This window comes from Muscardinus avellanarius (assembly GCF_963383645.1).
Source record: "Muscardinus avellanarius genome assembly, chromosome: 20".
Lineage (NCBI taxonomy): Eukaryota > Metazoa > Chordata > Mammalia > Rodentia > Gliridae > Muscardinus > Muscardinus avellanarius.
Window position 1 is genome coordinate 7,737,034 of NC_137806.1, and position 23,781 is coordinate 7,760,814.

The 23,781-nt window shown below is 43.0% G+C and overlaps 1 protein-coding gene across 1 annotated transcript in view; it reads left to right on the plus strand.

Moving 5' to 3' along the window:
* The window catches only part of GPR158 (G protein-coupled receptor 158), a gene marked incomplete at both ends in the record, with an annotated part of 324,736 nt that overhangs the window by 247,243 nt on the left and 53,712 nt on the right, over positions 1–23,781 (plus strand). The window contains 10 exons of the mRNA XM_080717186.1: positions 397–528; positions 4,621–4,672; positions 4,799–4,853; positions 6,375–6,608; positions 6,722–6,827; positions 11,775–11,910; positions 13,382–13,481; positions 13,590–13,594; positions 14,967–15,065; positions 20,146–20,255. Coding sequence (XP_080573312.1) covers positions 397–528; positions 4,621–4,672; positions 4,799–4,853; positions 6,375–6,608; positions 6,722–6,827; positions 11,775–11,910; positions 13,382–13,481; positions 13,590–13,594; positions 14,967–15,065; positions 20,146–20,255 — 1,029 coding nt within the window. The remainder of the gene's footprint in view (positions 1–396; positions 529–4,620; positions 4,673–4,798; positions 4,854–6,374; positions 6,609–6,721; positions 6,828–11,774; positions 11,911–13,381; positions 13,482–13,589; positions 13,595–14,966; positions 15,066–20,145; positions 20,256–23,781) is intronic.

Sequence of the window (23,781 nt, forward strand, 5' to 3'; positions counted from 1 at the left end):
TCCATGGAGATCTTTTGAAAATATAAAAAGTGATTTTAGTGGTAAGCATTTCATATCATTGTGATGATTATTTTTAAAAGTTTTTAAAATGTATCCTTTTACTGGAGCCTTTAAAATTATACTATGCAGAGCACATCCTAGTTGTAGCAGCCTTATATAAAACTCTAAGAGAACATCATGGCAGATTATATGCTGAGACTCTTACCAGAGGCTGTTGCAAGACCTCCTCCTTTCCTGTAGGACTTGGGCGTGCTCACATCCTTCTAAGTAAATTAGAGGGATTGGTCTGTCAAACCTAAGAAGACAGCTGCATCTGGAGTTGATGATTCCTAAATGAGAAATCCTTCATTCATCCACTCATTCATTCAGTAAACATAAACTGACCATACTGCCCAGTGGGAAGGCGAGATTATATAATAATTGTGTTGTGATGCTGCGCAGTGTGGTCCATGATGAAGATACCAGCCAAAGCCTCTGGAAAAACATAGGGGGCCTACCTGTGAAAGGCAGGAAAGGCTACCGACAGGAGTAAACATCTGCTCCTTGGAATAATGAGTAGGAAAAGTGCTAAAGAAAGAAAAGGGGAGAGAACACTCTAGGAATAGTGACACAGGGGCATGACTTAAGAAAGTCAATTGTATGCTCCCTTGGGCTGTGAATTCCACACAGCGGGAACATGCGTACGTGTTAGGTGGTATTCAAGAGAGGTCTAACGAAGCATGAGAAAGCATATGAGGACAGTTCATATGCAATCATAGCAATGCAAATTTTAATAAATAATGGGGGCCCAAATGGTTTCCAAGCAAAAGGTGAATAATCAGATCTGCACTTTAGATAAAAACTGCTAAGAAAATTATGGAGAGAGGACTAGTGGACTCATTTAGCAAACAAATAGTGATGGCCCGCTGTGGTCCAAGCACTGTGCTTAGGATACAAAGGTGTGTAAACTACAGCTACCATTTTAATTTTAGTTTTATTTCTTTCTTTATTTTTTATGGTACTGGGGATTCTACCTCCCAGCTACACCTCCAGCCCTGATTCTTATTCTGTATTTTAAAACAGTGTCTCACTGAGTTGCAAAGAGCCTCACTAAGTAGCCAAGGTTGATCGTGAACCTGGATCCTCCTGTCTCAGCCTCCCATGTGCTGGGATGACAAGCCTGCACCATCACACCCGGCTCTACAGGTGCCATTCTAGATGGCTTTCATTGCTGGCATTACAAATTATATCCACAAGGAACATCAGAGAAGTAAAATATAAAGGCTCCAAAATTCTATTTTTACAACAATGTACTATAGTAAATTTCACACAGATCCTGAAGCACCTAATTTGCCTGAGAGAGAGGTAGAAAGCTTCCCTTCCCTAAAGGTGATATTTAAGCTGGATATTAAATAATATCTAGATATTAATAGAGATAATTATCTAGATATTAATAGATATAATTAACCATCTAGATGTTAAATAATAGCAAAAGTTTGCTAATAAAGAGTCAAGAGAACATTCCAGAGCAGGTGGGCCAGCAGAGGCAGTCTAGCGAGCAAGTCTGGCGTACCCAGAAGACAGTGCGGCTAGGTGGTGCTTAGCGCAGCAGGTGGTGAGCACCTCCGGGGCCAAGGACCAGAAGGTCTCGCCCTCACCAAGGCATGTGGGTTTTATTTGGCAGCAGAGTTAACTCTGCTTGGAAGTATTTGAAAAGGATGGGATAGCAAGATAATGATTTTCCCAAAGTGTTCTAGAAAAAAAATTGTTTATACTGTTCTTGCAAGTTTTCTGTAAGCTTAAGATTGTTTCAAAGGATAAACAGAAAAAAAAAACAATCAGATATGCCAATGATAGAGTTCAAGAAGGAATGGGTGTTCAGTAGTGAATTGCTTAGGGAGAGAGGGCCAGTGAGCAAGAGAGAGGGAGAAATGACAGCGCTGCAGGATCATCTGATGTTGGAGACATGTATGTGTCATCAGAAGTGCGAGTCAGTGCTAAGTTAGCACTCCAGGAGTAGGACGGGCAGATTGTAGGGAGAGATGGCAGATGCAGCTGAAAGACAGGAATGATGAGGCAAAACAGTGGTGGAAATGCCATGAGACTCTCCGCCGCGGGACTGGGCTGGGTATGGAAGGAAGAATGTCAGCAGGAGGCGGGTATAGTGATTTGTGGCTAAAATGGCGATATCCATCATGGGTTAGATGATCTTGATCAGAGTCACTATCGGGGCAATTGAAGACAGGAAAAGGTGGCCTTTTGTGTGAGATAAGGAGACTTCAGTGGAAGAACTTGCAGGGTAATATCCAGATACAAGACCTGGCCCAGGGAGTAAGTCACAAGGAGGAGGCTGGAGAGGCAGGTGGGACTCAGGGAGTTGGATGTTGGAATGCAGAGGGTCAGCGAGAGGTGGGGGAAGATGTCAGCAAGCGGATGCTTCTATGGATGCAAATTCCAGAGACTTGGCTTATGAGAGGTGGCAGGGAGGGGGCCACTGGGCGAATTTCAGAGGGAGAAAATCTATTTCTAAATGGACCAAGATAATTATCTGAATAATGATGATCTCAAAGTGTTTATGTTAGTAATTTAACTTTGCCAATTATTCAAAGCAACTTTTGGGCACCATACCATTTTCAGGATTAAAAACCAGAAAACCTCCTGTGAAATTGTCAACAATTTAGACAATTCCACCTTTGACATCTTGAAGCTAGGCTGTCATGGGCAAGTCACTTAACCTCCTGAGTACCTCAGTTTAGGAAAAGCAGAAAGCAAGTCTGTAATGAAAAGTAAAAATGCCGATTACCTGTTAGTTTTTATTCTTGGTCCTGCTCCTGTGTTTAAAAGAACTCTTCTCCAGAAGATAGACATGAACAGAGGGAGGATTAAAACTATATTGAGAAGGTCAACTTGCCTTCGCTTAGCTAGGAATTCTGAGAATGTGTCCTCCCAAAAGAGGTGAGGTCATGAGTCAGACCGCAGGAGGCTGGCAAAGAGCTTCCTCACCATGGGAATTTGAGATGACTTTTGTTAATTCGCTCTCAAGAAGGAATTGATGAGAATCTGGTAGAGTTACTTAGCATTCACCTTCAGTAGGAATAAAAAGGGGTTTGCACCCATCTTTAAGCCATCCACAGAAGAGAAGTAATTATGCTGCTTTAGTTATCACAGTACATTCCCATACCTGTTTATCCTCTTGGGGGAGGAGAGGAGGAGGGTTATTAATCGAGCTTTTCAGATGAGGGAGGAGATTGTTAGAATGAATGGCTGGCTCAAGGTCGTGCATGGCTCAAGGTCGTGCATGGCCCAAGGTCATGCATGGCTCAAGGTCATGCATTTGGTAAGGAGCAGAGCAGTCCCTGGTGTTTCCAAATCCTATAACATTTCCACTCTCCAATCCCGCTTCCCAGTACATACAGCAGTCATTCTGTCCTGCAGTAGTTGCAGGGGATTGGTTCCAGGACCTCCTGTGAATAGCAAACATCATCCAGCAATGCTCAGGCCCCTAATACATAACAGCATGGTGCCTGCATAGGACCTGTTCACATCCTTCAGGGGACTCTAACTCATCTCTGAATCAGTTCTAATGCCTGAGGCAGTGTAAATGTGATGTAAGGACTTGTTATATCTATTGTTTGGTGAGTAATTGTGAAGGGGGAAAGCCAACACAGAGGTAGATTTTTCTTTCAATTCTGAGAATTAAACTCAGAGCCCCGTATGTGTTAGGCCAGGGCTCAGCCGCTGCGGGACACCTGCCAGCCTCAAACACATTTTGTTTTTCAAATGCTTTCAATTCGCTATTGATTGAATCCCCAGGTGAAACCCTCAGTTAGGAGGGCGGACTCTTCTGTCCAGGACATTGAGACTCTGTTATGGTTTGGGAGAATATGGTTGTGGAGAAACTGTTACCCGGGAACCTCTGCGAGGGTCCCAGACACACTTTCTCCCAACCCATAACAAAACCCACAACAACCAAAAACAGAAAAACCGCGGGTTCTTGTCCTAAGCTAAGAATAAATATGCATAGCTTGGACAGTTGCTGAAGATTTAAAGAAGGTTATTAAAAAGATACAAATACAGAAAATAGAAATACAGAAAATAGTTACAGCCCCATGCCAAAATGGCATGAGAGGGGAGGGTGGCCCGGGCCAACTCACCACTCCCCAGATACAGCACGTGGACCGGAATTTTTATACCCATGACCTCCATCTTGTTTGGGTAGTTCTGATGTAGTGAACGTCCTTGTAAGGTACCTCCCCTTAACCCTGTAAGGTACCTCCCTCAACAAGGTGTGGCAAGGTGTATCCTTTCATGAAGGCCAACCCCTCCTACCATCTTAGCTGGCTTATCATGTTGATCTGTCTTTAGATAGAGGAAGGCCTAGTTCTCCTCTCCTATTGACTTGTTAATTACTTTTAGCTAGGTTAATTTACAATGGAATAGTTGCCTGCTTTTAGGCAGAAACAAGTTTTTTTTTTAATCACATAACAATATCTTTCTTAAAGCTGTTTGCACAGAAACAGAATTGGATCTACTTATTTAAAATGTTATGGTTTTCCGTGCTATGGAAATAACACGAATTACCAGTTTCACCTGTTCCATATCACTGGAAAATGGTCTCATTCTTTTTGCTGTTGCCAACAGTGTTTTAGTGAATATTTTTGGATGGACATCTTTGCAAATTTTGTACGAGTGGGTATGTAGGACAGTCTCTAGAAATAGAATTCTCGCCACATTTCAGTAATTCTCAGGCATTTTCCTCATCCTTCCCTAGGATTAGTATGAATTTTGACTCTGCCAGTCTTGAGTGTCCTCTTTTCAGGCTTCACACCAGTACCAGCAGCCCAGAGCCCTTGGTAGGTTAAAGAGACCTATGGGTAAGAAAGGAAGGAAGGAAAGAAGGAAGGAAGGGAGGGAGGGAGGAAGAAAGAAAGAAAGAAAGAAAGAAAGAAGAAAAGAAAAGGAAGAAAGAAAGAAAGAAAGAAAGAAGGAAGAAAAGAAAAGGAAGAAAGGAAGAAAGAAAGAAAGAAAGAAAGAATGAAAGAAAGAGGAGGAGGTGGAGGGAGACTAGTTTTATAATCCTCTGGCCCTACTAAATCCAGAGTTTCCATGAGGAAAACCTGGACTTGCACATATATTAAAACCATCATCATACATGTTCCAGTATTTAGTTCTGGCTTCTGAGTTTTCCCATGTTAATAACTGTATTTTTTTTATTTTTTTTTGCTGTAGTTCAGTCTTTGGGTTATCACTCTTTGCTTTCAAAGATTCTCTTCACGAACTATTGCAGTTTTTTTTTTAAAACTTGTATTCACCCATTGCTGTGTGTGTGTGTGTGTGTGCGTGTGTGTGTGTGTGTTATTGTGGATCGAACCCAGAGACAAGCTACTTTTTATCTACAACCCCATCACTATTTTATTTTTTTTTTATTTTGAAACAGTCTCACTAAGTTGCTTAGAGCCTCACTAAGCTGCTGAGGCTGGCCTCAAACCCGTGATCCTCCTGCCTCTACCTCCCAAGTACTGGGATTACAAGTGTGCGCCACCACACCCGGCTCAGCCCAGGGTTTTGGTCAGCTTTGCCGTCACTGTGACCAAATCACCTGACAAGAACGACTTAGAGGAGAAAAGGCTTGTCTGGCTCACAGTTTCGGAGGCTCAGCTGTGTCAGCAGGCCCCAAAGCAGAAGCATTACTGGGGCAGGAAGCAGTGGAGAACAGCGTCACAGCACACGGAGCAGCCAGGAGGGGGGACCAGGGGCAGTTGGAGCCCAGGCCACGCCCCAGTGCCCGCCTCCCCCAGTGGCACCCTGCCCACAGTGGCCACCCAGGGAGCCCATCCCCGTGAGAAATCCTCAAAGAGGATTGAGAGTCCTGGTGCCCAGGCATCCCAGAGCGCAGGGCTCCTTCCAGGGAAGCTCACCACCTGGACCTCTGGGCTGGGCACCAGAGGGCAGCATCCTGATTCAGTCATCTTGCCTCTGAACACCCCTGCTTTCCTGGGGGGCTTTCAAGATCTAAACTGCAACATCCTTAAGCGCATTCTTTTAGTTACTTTTTTTTTTTTTGCTAAAGCTATTTTATTTTTACTGTATAAATAGACCTCTTCAGTTCAACCCCTGCTTGTTTACTAAATGGAACAAGTTGGCCCGAGTCCTGGTGCCCAGGCATCCCAGAGTGCCGGGCTCCTTCCAGGGAAGCCCACCACCTGGACCTCTGGGCTCGGCGCCCCTGTGCGATGCTGGGCCGCCGAGCGTACAGTGACCTCGGGCTCCACACTGCGGCTGAGTTAAAATCTCAGCTCTGCCACCTACCAGCCGTGTGACCCTGTGTGGATTCCTCAACTTAGCTGGGCTCAGCTTCCCCGTCAGGACAGTGGGGTGATAAATGTGTCAGGCAGCTTTCCATGGCTACAGCAACATAACGGAATCAAGCAACCTCAATGAGGAGAGGCTTATTTTGGCCTGTCAGCCTGGAAGTTGGGGTGCAGAGTTACTTGTCCCTGCTGCTCTGGGGTCTGGTTTACAGCAGCACGTGCTGCTGGGGGGCTCTGGTGGGGCAAAGCCACGTGGCTTGGGGCCTGGATCTGAACGACAGGACGACCAGATGCTGGGTCCCACCGTCCTCTTCAGAGGTATGGCCTCAATGACTAGAAGATCCCCCAGCAGCTCCTCCTCTAAGTTTCTACCACTTCTCAACAGCACCAAGCTGGACACTGAGTTTAACACATGAGCTTCTGTGGGACAGTCCAGACCCCAGCTGTAGCATTCCCTACCCGGGGCTTGGGTCCATCTTATAATGCCAACTGCATCCGTCCATCTCCAAAAGTTTCCAAAATCTCATCTGCTTCAGCGTTTGTTTAAAAGCTCAAGTACCCAGGGACATTCTACCTCTGAGCTACAACAGAGCCCTTTTTTAAATAGCCCTTTTTTAGCCAGGTATGGTGGCGCACGCTTGTCATCCCTGTACGTGGGAGGTTGAGGCAGGAGGATTGCAGGTTTGAGACCAGCCTCAGCAACTTAGCAAAAATCTCAACAACTTAATGAGACCCTGTTTGAAAAAACAACAACAGAAAATTTTATAAAGGGCTATTTTATTTTATTTATTTATTTTTGGTGGTACTGGGGTTCCTAGAAGCCCTTCTAGCTCCGGGACATACTCCCAGACCAATTTTTGCATTTTTATTTGGAAACAGGGTCTCCTAAGCCAGCGCGCGCGCGGCTGGCTTCAAACCTGCACGATCCTCCTGTCTCTGCCTCCCAAGTGCGGGGATTACAGCGTGTGTCACCACGCCCGGCTAAAAAAGGGCTATTTGAAAAAGAGCTATGTTGTAGCTCAGAGGTAGAATGTCCCTGGGTTCAATCACCAGTACCACAAAAATAATTTTTTATATATACACACGCATATATATATTAAAGATGTATGTTGCTACTATTTTGTATCTTGCAAAGTCATGTAAAATCTCCTAGCTTCTATCAGCCTTTCATCACCACTCTATTTATCAATTCTTGCACTGTTTCTTTGTCCATTACTTACAAAAAAGAAAAAAACCTAAACCAGTAAATCATTGATCAGATTCAGAGCTCATCTGTTTTTGAACTTGTCCATTTCCTAAGAGAGACATTTTTCACCTCTCTGCCAGTTATTCTAGCTCACAGGCAAGCCTCATTTTTTATTCCCATTTTAGGAGAGGTTCCAAAGGGTTTAAATTTATGTTCCCATTACCTGCATGGATCAAGCTGAAAGATTCAGTTATCCTGTGCTGTCAAGCTACACTTTCTGTGTTTCATCCACTTAAGCAGCCCTCGCTACTCCAACTGCGGGCCAGGAACCAGCAAGCCCGGCATTCTCTGGGAGCTCACCAGGAAGGCCGAGTCTTGGGCTTTGTCCCAAGTCTACTGAAACACAGTTTGCATTCTAACCAGAAATCCACGCGATTCGTCAGCACACGAGTGGTTGAGAAGCACCGTGCTAAGCCCCTTTAATTGCAGAGATGGGTGAGCTCCATGCCCACATGGGGCACCACTTCCACCCAAACTAAACCCCTTCCTCAAATCATCTGCCAGAAGACGGTTGTAATAAATTCAAAGCAGACAGCATATTCAAGGATCCTGCCGGTTGTAACACACAAACTGTTTAGAGGCCCTGTGCATGCCCACCCCTTGTTTTAGAACAAGGAGAGTTGGGAAGGTTTCATGGGTTCAGAGGTTCTGTCCATGGGAGAGGGCTTCAAGGCAGGAACATGTTAGCAGCAGGCGGTGGTGGGGGAGCTGCTCAAGACAGCCAGCAGCAGAGAGACAGAAGGGACCTGGGACAGAAAGCCCCCCGAGGCGACACCGCAGTGACAGCCTGCACCAACCGCCCACCTGCCCGGTTACCACTCAGCAAGCCTATTTAAATCATTAGCCCAGCCGGGCAGTGGCGCATGCATGTAATCCCAGTACTTGGGAGACTGAGACCTGAGGATCACAGGTTCATGGCCAGGCTCAGCTACTTAGTGAGGCCCTCTGCAACTCAGTGAGACCCTATTTTAATGTAAATAATAAAATATCAAGCTGGGGGTATACTTCAAAGGTCGAATGTCACTGGGTTCAATCCCTAGCACCACACACACAAAAATAAATAATAAAAAATGACTAACTCATCAGTGGGATTACCCAGATTAGAGACCCGATTGAATTATTTCACCTTTGAACAATTTTCTATTGCCAACATACGAACTTCTCCAGGGAAATTCTATATTAAAACCATAGTAGTCTTCAAACCAAAACAAAGTCATTTCCAAAAATTACTCTGTTATATTAGTGATACTTCTATTATTTCTAAGGCCTCCCTCTGAATTTATTTATCTATCTGAGCCTTAATGTGTGCTACCTGTCAAAAGCATCTTCTAAAGCTAAAGATCTTATACTTGTTCAGCAACATCATGATATAAGTAAATTATTTACTATGTTTTGAGTACTTGTAACAAACAAGTAATTTCTCATTTTAAATGAACCTTTTTTCTGATTATATTAAAACTATACTGAGATATAAATGCACACCTAATATTAAAACCAGAGAGTCACCTTCAACACTGATATGAGTAGTCATCCTCACATATAGAATGGTGCATCTGTTTATATCATTCTAAATCACTGCCTTTTCAACTTGCAGTCACAGTAAAGCTTTGGCTTAGAGTCTATAAGTATCTACTTCAGAAAATGTAATCTTTTTCATGATAATAAAACCAAAAATGTTGATTCTAATATTTCGATCACAGTACTCACCTTTCTCCTCACTAATGTATATTTTTATCAGGAATTTGCAGTTTGTTTGTTAAGAGCATTGGGAGAAAAAAGTAGGAAACAGAGTCATAGCTTCAATTATCGTTGCTTTGCTTTTTTTGTAATTATAGAAAACAAGTTTTTGGATTAATTTAAGAAGAACAAACAAGCCTGGCGTGGTGGCGCATGCTTGTAATCCCAGCATTCGGGAGGCTGAGACCGGAGGATCGCGGTTCGCGGACAGCCTCAGCTACTTAGTGAGGCCCTCTGCAACTCAGTGAGACCCTGTTTCAAAATAAAAGGAATAAAAAATAGGGCAGAGGGTGTAGCTCGGAGGTTGAACGTCCCTGGGTTCCATCCCCAGACCCGCAAAAAAAAACCCAAACAATACATTTTGTCTCTTAGCTTTTATGCATAGCTCCTTTTGCCTTATATTCTGAAAGAAATTAAGGGTGTTTGTTATATTAAAGGTAATAAGCAGGGTATAAGTATACTTTAATTTACATAATACATGTACCTCTATACACATAAAAACTAAGCATAACCCATATCACAACCTATGCTTTACATATTTTTATGTGCTGCTTTTTTTTTTTTTTTGGTGGTACTGGGGTTCCTGGAAACCCTTCTACCTCCGGGCTATACTCCCAGACCTATTTTTATATTTTTTATTTGGAAACAGGGTCTTTTAAGCCAGCGAGGCTGGCTTTGAAACTGCGCGATCCTCTTGTCTCCGCCTCCCGAGCGCGGGGATTACAAGCATGCGCCACGACGCCTGGCTATGTGCTGCTTATTTTTAACTAAATATAATTTCTGAGAGTTTTCCCATATTCGTGAGTATTTTGGAGAAAATGGTGGTTAGTATGGTTATGCCCATTCTTTATTCTTAACCAAAACATTATCTCTTTCAAACCATGCATATTGAGAGGTCATAAAAGTTTGCAACAAAATAGCCGTGTGTTTCTGTGTTTCTTTTATTAAGAAGGACAACTCCTACCTACTGTTCCCTGTGGAGAGATGGGGAGACATCAAGATGGGGACCTCTCCTCTTTAGCATCATCTCCTCTCCCCGCCTTTCTGTATTTTTCCTCCGACAGCCTCATGTCACATTTCTGATGTCTCTTGGCATCGAATCCCTGGATGGGTTGGAAGGAGGAGCGTTGACGGAGGCGGGGCAGTAGTGGGCTAGAGGACCCTTACTGGCTGAGGTAGAGATAGTTCCTGTACAGACAGGGCATGTCCATGGATTTTTAAATTTGTCTTATTTAGTTAAGACTCATGGGTCTCAGAGTATGAGTGAAAATCTCTCCTTGTCATCTTTGGCATTTCAGATCTTATTCTGGTTCAGAGGAGGAGGCCTGTGATATTTTATTTAAAGGGTAATAATTAATTTGATACCATCTACCAAGAAGAAAGTAGAATCACAACTAAGACCTTGGGATCTTGTCATCTTTGCCTTTAGTTTTAAGAACTGCTACTTCTTTTAATTTTTTTATATTTTCCTGGGTATTATTTTTGGAATTTTGAAGAGAATTATCAAGAATATCATATAGGTCATCAAAACAACCCCAAATCTTATTTTATATTTTATTTCTGTCTTATATTTTTAGTCTACTAATCTATCCTTTTGTTTTTGTTGTTGTTTTGGGTTAATAGATGTCAAGCACAAAGTAATAAGGTTATAACGACCACGGTTGTATAAAGACAGAATCACAATCCTGGTCTCTCTTAGGTGTTTGTAATTGAGTCAGTGTAAAGATGCACTGAGAAAGCTGGGTCTGGTGGCACACATCTATAATTCCAGTACTTGGGAGGCTAAAGCAGAAGGCTCACTGGTTCAAGGACAGCCTCAGCAACTTAGCAAAACCGGCAGCAACTTAGCGTGATCCTGTTTCAAATTAAAAATAAAGAAGGAATGGGAGTATAGCTCATCCCTGGGTCCAGTCTCCAGTACAAACAAACAAAATGAATTGAGGACTTTTTACTTTTTATGTTTTAAATCCAGTCTTAAATTGTCAGTTAAAATCTTAAAAGACTTGTCTTTACATCCTAAATATTTCTCATGTATAGAATCTTATCTATTGTCAAATACAGAAAAAAAATAACTTTAGAGCGTACTGAAAGGGTTTGAACTAAAGCCCCCTAAAGACAGTTTTATTTGACACCATTTTACTGGGCATAACTCTGCCTAAGTGACTGATTTCCAGCCTTGTGCTTTAGAAGAGCACTACCCTGAATAAGCACAAGGTCTTAATAGTAGATATCTCCAAGTATCTCCAAGTGAGGCCTCTTTGGATGTTCTTTAACAAGATAAAATACCAGCCAAATTCTTTACTTGGCTCAGGCAGCACAGCAAATGTGAGCTGCACAAACAGGCCTGCAAGATACCTGCCTAGCAGACCTTGCCCTTGGAGGAAGCAGAGAGGCCTCCAGATGTGGTGGGAGGAGCTGTTAACGCACAACAAGCCTTTCAGACCCTCACCAAGGGGCGCCTTCATCAGCCTGCATCTGCTAGCATGCTTCCTGTTACCCAGCATCCAAAAATATAAACACAAGCAGCTCTCCAGAAACCTCAACGCGTATAACACCTCATTCACCCATAAAAGTGATTTAATTCACACCAGTTTCGCTAAACTGAAGCAGATAACACTTGATGCACCAATTAGGAATGTAGAGCTGCTGTGTTCAGCACCGTTGCTCAGATTCTGAAAATATCAGGCCCAAGACATGAGCACCCAGCTTCTGCTCTCAGAGCTTTGGAGCGGCGATGGACTGGGCCGGCTCTTGACCATCTTCCCTCCCAAGTATTCCGCTCTGAAAAGCCTTGCGCATTATCTATGGAGCAGGTATAGTGGTTTCTGTCTTTGATGTGTGTATACTTGCAAAATAAAACACATTCTACTTTATTTTTTTTTATTTTTTATTTTTTTTTTTGGTGGTTCTAGGGTTCCTGGAAGCCCTTCTACCTCCGGGCTACACTCCCAGACCTATTTTATATTTTTATTTGGAAACAGGGTCTCTGAAGCCAGCGCGGCTGGCTTCGAACCTGCGCGATCCTCCTGTCTCCGCCTCCCAAGCGCGGGGATTACAAGCGTGCGCCACCACGCCCAGCTAAACACATTCTACTTTAAAACAGTCTTCTATTTTGTGGATATTTGAAAAGCCTAGATAATAGGCTTTTTCTTTGTGGTTCTTGGTTGTTGTTATTATTGTTATTTGTTTGTTTTTGCCTGCATTAGCTGTGTTCATATCCAAAGAGTATAGGCAACCAGGCCAAACTCCAAAACATGGTGGATTTGGTATGGCGCCTCCTGCTGCTAACCCTGGATGTGCCTGTTCTCTCACCCCAGCCCCTTTAGCACAGGATGTTTTATTTTACAACTATAATTTATATTCTATGTTCACTTATCCAGAAATTATGCATTCTCCTTAGCTCATAGGTTGCTCAATGAACAGAATATCTCTCTAGCGCTCTCTCTCTCTCTCTCTCTCTCTCTCTCTCTCTCTCTCACACACACACACACACACACACACACACACACACACACACACACACACCACATCTTGCTTCCCACATATTCAATACAACGTCTTTATATCTATCATTAGCCCCTGGTCTTGGAAGGAGAATGGAGGTAATTTCCCCTTGGAATATGTACTTTGGAATTTTTGCCTTTATCACTTCCTACAGCAAAGGAACTTTGTATGAATTCTGATAAAAACCATTTTGATAACCAGGGGGAAATTAGGGAAGCCCATTAAAATTTAGTCTCTGTTTCTTTAAAATGAAGATGATAAAAGTATTCTTAAAGGCCCTGAGTATAGGTACTATGTCTAACATAGTGATCATCGTGGGTGTGGGTGAAGGTATTAGTCTATTTTCTGCTGCTATAACAGGATACCATAGTCCATGGCTAATTTATAAAAACAGAAGTTTATTTGGGAAGTTCAAAAGCATGGTGTTGGCGCCTGGTGAGGACCTTTATCTGCATCATAACTTAGCCAAAGGGCAAGCAAGCACCAGGAACACACAGAAAAATCACACCAAATTCGTCTTTTCATCAGGAGCATGTCCCTTGCTAACTAGCTCACAATCACCATAATGGTCTTACGGGCCCTGTGACCGAGTAAACTTTTAAAGGTCCCACGTCTCAATACTACCACAAACGCCATTGCATTTCTGCATGCTTTTGGAAGGAACATTCAAGCCATAGCAATGGTTGTCACCATCAGAATTATTGGTACGTAAAAATGACAGTTATTGGTATGATGATATTAGCACATTCCACATCATTCATAAATTCCTTATCTGAGTCAGTGGCTTAGTTTTTCTCCATTTCTTCTCCAAGATCTGGTATGAAATTGTATTAACTTGGAACTCGGGAAGGCTATATATTTTATAATAATTTTATTGAGCTGTATGTTTACATAGGTTATGTGCAACAATAAAAAGGTTAGATGTTGGGATTTGAACTTTGTAGCCTCATTTTGGACTTTAAATTTTTTTTTTCTTATTACAAAGTATACTAACTGCTACACTACTGAATTGGGTATTCCATAGGCAATTTATACAAAGTACATCCATAAATAACCTTACTCTGTTTCTTCCCTTCTTCTCTTGCCTTCCTTCATTCCTGTACTGTGTTTTCTATTTTAAACCTCATTCCTTCCACAGATACATGTTAGTTACTCATAATTGCAGAGAGCACACATGCAGGAAATGAGCAGGCAATTTGAATAAGATATTGCAATTTCTTCCTTCATGTTTCTTATAAACTAGCCAGGAAGATACATTAAACAAATAAATTACATGTATAATTATTTCAAAGGTAATTTGAAATAAGCCTCAGCAACTTAGTGAGGCCCTCAGCAACCTAGCAAGATCTTGTTTCAAAATAAAAATTAAAAAGGCTGGGAGTGGAGGTTGGAGGTAGAATGCCCCTGGGTTCAATTCCCAATACAAAAAAAAAAAAAAATTCTTTTTCAAAATAGAATTGATGAGATAGATGAAGGAAAACTTAATATTCAGTAAGAGTAATGACGTGTTGGTGGTCAGAATCCTCACTCACCCCGGGTGCTGGGACGTCGTTGACCTGCGGCCTGAGCTGAGCTAGGAGGATGAGGTGGGCTAATTTCTAGGTAGAAGTATAATAATTGCCCTCAGATTTGTGCAGCCTCTTCTTTGTTCTGTGGCATTTCAAACACAATTCTCTTCCTCTCAGTCACTCAGGCTTAAAATCTTCACAAATCGTCGACATCTTTTCCCCCTTTTGCCTCAACAAATAGCCATCCGCCCAGTGTTTTCTTGATTCAGCATCTTTGTTTGGCTGGTCCTGTGAATGGCTGAGCCCAGGCTCTCAACATTACTTACATCCAGCCGTCCCTTTTTCCTATCGCTCTTTTTTTTAATCTTTCATTCGACAAATATTTATTGAGCCTTTTCTGCATGCCAGAACTCGGCGCCAATGTCACAGAAGTGGAGATGAGCGTGGCTGCCACTGAGTCTGAATCTACCGGAGGGAAGAGAGGACGGACTAGGAAGGATGATAGAGAGATAGAGAGGTGATAGGTAGATGGTGTAGATCCCCAAACTTCCCTGGCTTACCATTCCTCTTTCAGAAACAAGCAAACAAAACTTACCCAGCAACCCTTTGGAAATCCCCCTTCTTCCTGGGATAAACCAAAGGACGCAGTGACAAGTTTGTTGTCTCTGTATTTCATTCCAGCGGCCCCAAGGGGGCGGTGTGGTCCACTTTGGAGCCTCTGTTAGAGGCAGCCATATTGGCCTGGGGCCTGGAGGGGTGAGCAGCAGTAGCCAGGCACAGGTCAGACCCTGGGGCTGTGTGAGCATCAGGAGGGTCGGCAGGGTCGAGGACTGGAGGGTTTGGTGAGCAGTAATGGCGCAGCCCGGTGAGCTGCCGCTGACCGTGGAGGGCCTCGCCAACCATCGTGAATGACGCTGACTTTTTCCTAAGTTTGCTGAGGACCACTGAAGGTTCTCAACTGGACACGGAGGTGATCAGAGACATCCATCAGTTGACATTTGGGGGACCGAATGAAGGGGACCCTGGAAGAAGAAGAAAAGGGGATTTTGATGGGGAGTACAATGAATTTGGCTTTTTTTTTTTTTCTCTTTCCACCTGGTTCTCTCACGTCAATCTCTTCCCCGCCAAGGCCCAGCCAGTCTCCTGACCTGCCGCTGCCCAGTGGGCTCCTTGGCACATGCTTCTGATCTGGGCTCAGTCTGCGACCCGTGGAATAAAACCTGAATTCCTCACCCTGTTATTCAGGTTTACAACCATCTGGCCTCATCTGTGTCTTACAATTTTATGTCTTCCTGGCTGTAACTATATTCCACGCTCCGGAACTTGTCCGTAAATTGCTTTTGTCTTGGGCTCCCTTCCCCTTCTGTTTTCTGCACACTTAAACCTGACCCCTGGCTCCTGCTCAGATGCCGGCCTTCCCAGTGCAGTTTCGCTCGTTTTCATTGAAGGTGATTTCTCCAGATGCTTCTTATTTTACAACTCACCAGATAATGGCATCAGTCACCTCCCTGGCTAGGAAAACCATTTGGAGAGAAAGCAGCATAGTTTTCTTATGAGCATGAACTCTGAAGTCAAACAGCCTGCGTTTGGAGCCTGTCCTGGACACCTCCCAGCCGTGAGATCCTGGGCAGATGACGTCATCTTTCTCTGCCTCCGTTCTCTTCTGTAAAATAGAAGCTCCCAGTTTGCAAGTGTTGTGAAGATTAAGTGAATACATGCATATAAAATGCTTGGTGCAGAGTGTGGCGTACAGCAAGCGGTATATAAATATTTAGCATGATCATTTACATGTAATATGCACTCTACTAAATTATAACTTATTTGAGGATCTAATCCACATCTGATTTATTTTTGTGACTCACACATCTCTTACTGATTTTCCCAGAGCTAATAAATATTGAATATGGGAATTAGAATCACATTGGTTAGTGAGCCCTACTCAGAGTTTTCAAATGGTTTATTTTACAGATAAGATTTTCCTTTAAAATTTAGCTAAAATAGATCATTGAGCAAATGAATAATGTGCAAAAATTTTCTGTTTGTATGACGCATAGAATGTGCACAGAAGCATGCCTCTTTCTAAGTTTCTGTTTGATTCAGACACACAGATGACTACAATGTAAGGTATAGAAAAGGTATACAGTTAAAAAGTGGTTATAGGAGCAGGGCGTGGTGGCGCACGCTTGTAATCCCCACACTTGGGAGGCGGAGACAGGAGGATCACGCTGGCTTAAGAGACCCTGTTTCCAAAAATAAAAAATAGGTCTGGGAGTGTAGCCCGGAGGTAGAAGGGCTTCCAGGAACCCCAGACCACCAAAAAAAAAAAAAAAAAAAAAAAAAAAAGTGGTTATAGGAATCCAGAAGAGGGAATGGCTGAAGAAGTTAGAAAAATTCATTCAAATAATGGGATTTAGCCAGGCGTGGTGGCGCACGCATGTAATCCCAGTTCTTGGGAGGCTGAGACAGGAGGATCGCACAGGTTCAAAGCCAGCCTCGGCAACTTAGTGAGGCCCTGTATCCAAATAAAGTATAAAATAGGTCTGGGAGTGTAGCCTGAAGGTAGAAAAGCCACTGGGTTCTACCCCCAGTACCAAAAAATAACTAAACAAAAACAAATAATGGGATTTAATTATACTATAACAAAAATGGCAACTTGTAGAACAAAGAATTATAAAGTCAACTCTTCTAATAGTATTGGGCAGTACTATCGAATACTCAGTATACCAGGTACTGTGGTACTGTGTTTGAGTGCTTAGCTGATACCATCACATTTCAACCTCAAAATAATTCCAGGAGGAAAAATTGTAGCTGTTGTGCCTGTTTTACAAATGAGACATCCGAGACCTCACAAGGTCATGTGAAATGTTTGTCAAAGTCACACAAGCAGTAAAGAAAAGAGCCAGGATGAGGACCCAAGGCAACTGGCCCTGGAGCCTGCCTTCTACAGAGCCGCCATGTCGCCTCTGGCCCACGCAGACGAGAGCCCAGTTCGCTATTCGCTGAACCGTTCCTAACAATCCATTTTGTTAAGTTCACTAGACTTTCATTTCCTGTCACTTTACAAGTGTATACCTCATCCAGGAATGCTGAGAAACTTGACTGCTACTCTCATTTATTTCTGACCAACCGAGTCTTTCCTCAGCGATCATGCATTCCTCGTCTGTGAAGCCAGGGCTGCAGGCATCTCAGCTCAGCAGTTCCCCAGCAGCTCAAGAATACTTCTTTCTGTTTCTCTTTCTGTTGCTCATTCATTACCCAGAGACAGCTTGCTGTGTTATGCGAGGCTTTACAATAACTCCCAGGATTTTGTTTTTTATTTTATTTTACGGTAACTCACAGGAGTCCAGGTCTAAAGCCATTGCGAATGAAAATATTTGAGACTTTATGTGTTCTAGATTTTAGATTCCCATCTCTGTAGTCTCTCGGCTGTCATGACTCTCAGCACATATACTCCCCAGATCCCTCAGTTATCAAGATTTCTGGCTTTTTTCCTAAGCTTTTTTCTTTTTTTTTTAGCTTATATTTTTTAATAAGAAATAAAAGCTTGCTCCTCAAAGCTCATAATTACTGTTGGACTCTTGTGTGAAGGAAATAGGTCTAAATTGTATGAGCTAAAACAAAACACAAATGTATAGAATCTTAACCTGTTTTGTAAAAATGGTGTCTCAATTTTTAATTTCACTGAATCCACACATTTCTCTGGCAAATCCAGGCGACAAATCTTTATCTGTTTCTTAATCGTCTCTAGTGAATTGGAAAAGCTAAGGACAATACCGTGTACAAGTGAAAGAATACATTTTGAATTGTGCCCGCTTGGCTTTGAGAACACAGGCGGCAACGTGAACTCCTGTCCATGCCTTTTTTGGTTTTGCCTTTTTAAAATTTCTCCTGAAGAATTTTATCTAGTGCTTTCTCTGCTCTTTGAAATTTTAACTCTGTTACCATAAATACCAGACACATTTAAGAAGTCATAGCAGAGAGCTCCAGGTAGTGTCATTCTGGGCCCTGCCAGGGAGACGAGCGCCCACTTGTAAATTATCAGATAGAAAAATCAGCTCCCACTCCATGGACACAGCAATATAGATGCCTCATGCTAAAGCCAAAGGTCTTTACCGCTCGGGGTTTTGGCACTGGATATACTTTCTGTTACGATGGTCTTTTTTTTTGGTGGTGGTAATGGGGTTTCTGGAAGCCCTTCTACCTCCGGGCTACACTCCCAGACACCTACTTTTTATATTTTTATTTGGAAACAGGGTCTCCTAAGCCAGCGCGCGCGGCTGGCTTCGAACCTGCGCGATCCTCCTGTCTCCGCCTCCCAAGTGCAGGGATTACAAGCGTGAGCCACCACGCCTGGCTGTTACGGTGGTCTTGATGTCATCAGAAACAGTTCAGGCCAGCTGCTCTAGCAGATTCCAAACCTACCTTTCAGCAGCATTGATCCTTTAGCACTGACTCCTTAAGTGGGGATCAAATCAATTCTTTTTTTTTATAAAGGTTTGATGAAAATCAAAGAGTAGCATATGAAACATAGTAGTGTACCTTGCACATATCTTTTGATTCCCCTACTCGTCCATTTGTCCCTTAGTGGTCCTACTGAAACTGCACAGATATTTATCCCAGTGCCGACATTATTATTATTTATTTATTTATTTATTTTATTATTATTATTTTTTTTTGGTGGTGGTACTGGGAGTGGAACCCAGAGGCTTTCTACCTCCGGGCTATACTCCCAGACCTTTTTTATATTTTATTTGGAAACAGGGTCTCACTAAGTTGCTGAGAGCCTCAGTAAGTAGCTGAGGCTGTCTTTGAACCTGTGTGATCCTCCTGTCTCAGCCTCCCAAGCACGGGTATTACAAGCGTGAGCCACCATGCCCGGCAAGTGCCGACATTATTATTATTTTGTGTGTGTGATACTGGGGATTGAACCCAGGGATGTTATACCACTGAGCTATACCCTCAGACCTATTTTATTTTTTATTTTGAAACAGGATCTCAGTAAGTTGCAGAGGGCCTCGCTGAATTGCTGAGGCTGGCCCCAAACCTGCGATCCTTTCTTCAGCTTCCCAAGTACTGGAATTACAGGTGTGCGCCGCCACACCTGGCTACCTGTATTATTTTAATGCAATATCTGATTTATAGCGTCTATTCCCTTCTGACTGGCTTCTCTAGGGTGAGAAACTAAGAGTTAGTGAGGTAATTGATTCTGGTACTAACCTACAAGGTAAAAATAAGCCTTGTGCAGTGGTGTATTCCTGTAGCCCTAAGACATGAAAGGCTGAGGCAGGAAGATGCAATTTCAGCGCCAGCCTGGGAAGCTCACAGAGACCCTGATTCAAAATAAAACGAGAAGGGCTGGGATGTAGCTCAGTGGTAGAGCATTTGCCTAGTACACTTAAACCACTGGGTTCGATCCATAGTAATAAATAAATAAAAACAAGATAGAAATGGAGTGGTGGATTGTTTGGGGTGCGGTCAGGGGTAACCTTAGGAAGATCTCAGGCAGGGAAGCGTAGGCGGGAATAACCAAGGCTCCAATTGAGTATGGCAATTGGAACCAGTCGGCCTGCTTTTTTGAGGCAAAACGTCAACAGCTACTAAAGGCTTATAAACAGTTGATATAAATTCCTCAAAATTAGACTTTCAGAATTTAGATGTTATTCGAAAGCAAAACATACTTTGAAGCAGAGAGATTCTAGTTCTTTAATCTACACCGTGACTAAAGACATTTTAAAGAATTATGTACATAAGTGTGTGCTTATGTGGCCGTCCATGTGCATGAAGGCCGGGTTACGAAGCCCGAGTGCAGCCTGCAGGCCCTCGGTGACCCTGGCCGTCTCTCTCTTCTCTCCCTCTGCAGGTGGTTATTTTGTACTTCCAGCCCAGTCCGTTTCGTTGTATCCTGCTGAGATGGGTCCGTCTCCTGGGTTTTGCCACTGTCTATGGAACCGTCACTCTTAAGCTTCACAGGTGTGTTCTCTTCATCTTCTTTTCTACGAAAGACAGAATCAGTTGGGTTAGCATGTAACTGTAAGCTGGAAGGTCACTCCTATGGCCTGAGGGCAAGAATTTAGACAGGACGATGATGGGCATTTTTTCTCACTCCCTGGGCAGCATCTTTTGGATTCTCCGGGGCAATCCCTAGTACACCTTTGAAGACAGTGCTTTAAGAAAATGTGGCGTTTACTATATAAGGAATTAATTCTGAAAAAGGAAAAAAATAAGCAGGTGTGGTGATGCATGGCTGTAAGCCCAGTGCTCGCCATACAGTTCTGTATAGGAGAATTCAGCAGCATGCTTATTAAAATTATTCTTCTCCATCCCAAAGTTCAGTATCCTATGGTGTCCTGCAGATCAATTTTAGGGGTAAAGTTAAACAAAAAATACTATTCTTGGCTTTTTTCCTTAATTGAAAAATGGAGAGTATTGTAAATTCTCTCATACTTAGTTTTAAAACCACCTAAATATTAGGAAGAATGAGACGGTAAAATAAACTACTTATCCACAAAGGCCAGTGATGGCTGGAAAGTATTTTAAGCTTTCCTTTACCTTCTGTTTCCAATTTTAAAGAGAGTCTCAGAGACATTATGCCAAAGAGTATAGGAGAAAATCAATTTCTCCTGCAGGATTGAACCGTAGCCTTAGAGAGAACCCTTTGTATTGATTAGCTTTAAGGCTGTTTCTTTTCTCTGACTATAGTGTATCTGTCAGTTTTTACATCGCTGTGGCCCAAACACTGGACAAGAGCAATGTAGAGGAGGCCGGGCTTACTTGGCTCGGGTTCCAGTGGCTCAGTCCATGGTCAGCCGACTCCAAGGCACAGACCCGGTGGCAAGTCATGGTGGGTGGAGCAAAGCGGCTCAGCTCCTGCCAGCCAGGAAGCAGAAACAGAGAGGAAGGGACAGGCACAGACACAGCCATGATGACCCCCCAGCCACACCCTGCCTGCCAGCCTGCTGTACCACCCAGGAGTCTAAGCTATCAAACTAGCAAAGGATTAATTCACTGGCGAGCTCACTTCTCTGGGGGTCAGTCTATACCCAAACCATGCCAACTGGCAATAAATGCTTCTCAATAAAAGTCTTCTAATATGGCCCATATAATGGCTTATTTTATTTTAATTTAATTTTTTTTGGGTACTGGGGATTGAACCCAGGGATATTATGCCTCCAAGCTACACTCTCAGCTCTTTTTATTATTTATTTTGAAGCAGAGTCTTGCTAAGTTGCTGAGGCTAGCATTGAATTTGTAGTCCTCCTGTCTCAGTCTTCCAAGTATTGGGATTATAGGTATGCACTACCACACCTAGCTGATTATTTTAGATGTTATAATGTACTTGTTATAATATGCTTGAAAAATGTTTCTATTATTATTTATTATTATTATTATTATTATTATTATTATTATTATTATTAGTGGTACTGGGGTTCCTGAAAACCCTTCTACCTCTGGATTACATTCCCAGACCTATTTTTTTAATATATTTTTTATTTGGAAATAGGGTCTCTTAACCCAGCGCGGCTGGCTTTGAACCTGCGCAATCCTCCTGTCTCCGCCTCCCAAGTGCGGGGATTACAAGCGTGCCCACCGCGCCCGGCAAATGTTTGTCTTTAAATGTTTCAACTTTCTCAAGAGTGTGTTAATTACATCACACATCACAAAGGAATCTTTTTTATTCTTCCTTTTCCTTCCCTTTTCTCTTTCTCTCTCTCTCTCTAGCTTCTTTTTGGTACTTAATTACTGAGATTGTTACATATTATATTTTAACAAATGTGAATACCTTTGCCTATCAAGATTTCATATATATATATATATATATATGTGTGTATATATATATATGTGTGTATATATATATATATATGTGAGAGAGGATATATATATGAAAGAAATCTTGCTATACATATGCCATTCACATCTGCATATATGAAAGGAAGCCATATGCCAAGAAGTAAAACATATGTATATGAAAGGTATTTTAAGAGTTAAGGATATTTTATATTATGTGTGTGTTTGTATGTTAAGAATAAACACACATGCACACACACATATACATATATATAGTAAATTACAAAGAATATGGGACTGGATTTCAGAAGGTCCAATTTCTGCTGGGCATGGTGGCGCACACTTGTAATCCCAGCATTCAGGAGGCTGAGACAGGAGGATCGCGGTTCGCGGACAGCCTCAGCTACTTAGTGAGGCACTCCGTAACTTAGTGAGACCCTGTTTCAAAATAAAGAATAAAAAATCGGGCAGGGGGTGTAGCTCGGAGGTCAAATGCCCCTGGGTTCCATCCCCACTCCCACACAAAAAAAAGAAGGTCCAATTTTTTCTATCTGAATTTAGCCTCTAACCCTAAGACATCAAGGGCTGGCTTGCCTTTCTTGTGGAAGGAGAGGGTTAGAGCAACCCAGTGTCTCTGGCTCTCCCGATTCTGCCCACGTCACGGCACGTGGCTGCGGTGTCCTCCCACCGTTCACCTTCCTCCAGGTTTCCACCAGTATATGAGAACTGGCGTTCACCACTGGAAACAGATCAGCCACAGCACGTAATGGGCTGTAGGCCTTCTAGAACTCTTGAAAGAACAGACGCTCTTCTGTGTTTTTTTTTTCTTTTTTCTTGGTGGTACTGGGGTTCCTAGATGCCCTTCTACCTCCGGGCTACACTCCCAGACCTATTTTTTAAATATATTTTTATTTGGAAACAAGGTCTCTTAAGCCTGGCTTCAAACCTTCGCGATCCTCCTGTCTCCACCTCCCAAGCACGGGGGATTACAAGCGTGCGCCACCACGCCCGGCCCCTTCTGTGGTTTGACAGTGACCTTCCTCCCTCCTAGTCCAGCACTCGGGGTCTATTTGCAGTCTCTGTTATGACATTTGTACTGTGTTAGAGTTTTATTATTGAATTGTCTGCCGTCATTGGACCTTCTCCTTGAGTGAGAATGCTACCCTTGACTCCCAGCCCAGTGACGAGCACCTGGGGGTGTTTAGTACAACTGGCAGACGAGGAGCTGAAGGAAAAGGTCTGATGGAGACCTGGAGGCTGCTGCCCAGCGTCCCCGCCACACACAACACAGTCACAGTCCCCAATCCCTGTGTGCTACCTCTGTGCGCGCCTGGCCCCGTGTCTGGACACCACGCTGGTCTGCACCAGGGCGTCCTGTGGCATGTGAGCACACAGTATTCAATAGCCCTGAATCATAAAGTGAGAAAATTACTGCCATTCAGGCCCTCTTCCAATCCTTCTGATTACTTCCAGGAAGAGGTTCGTTTGGAGCTGGTAGGTGTGTGACACCATCGACTCTTCCTTTGCGACGTTGAGGCCTGAGGCTGAGAGCCTGCCAGGGCCGCGCGCTCTTCCTCAGGCACCGTCTGTCTTTTACTCTGTTTATTTTTATAGTTCCTTTCTATTGATGGAAAGTGCTGTCTGTCACGTTTTCTTTCAGGTAGCAATATGAGGTTTTCTTTGCAATATTTTAAAGCAATAAAGAAACAGT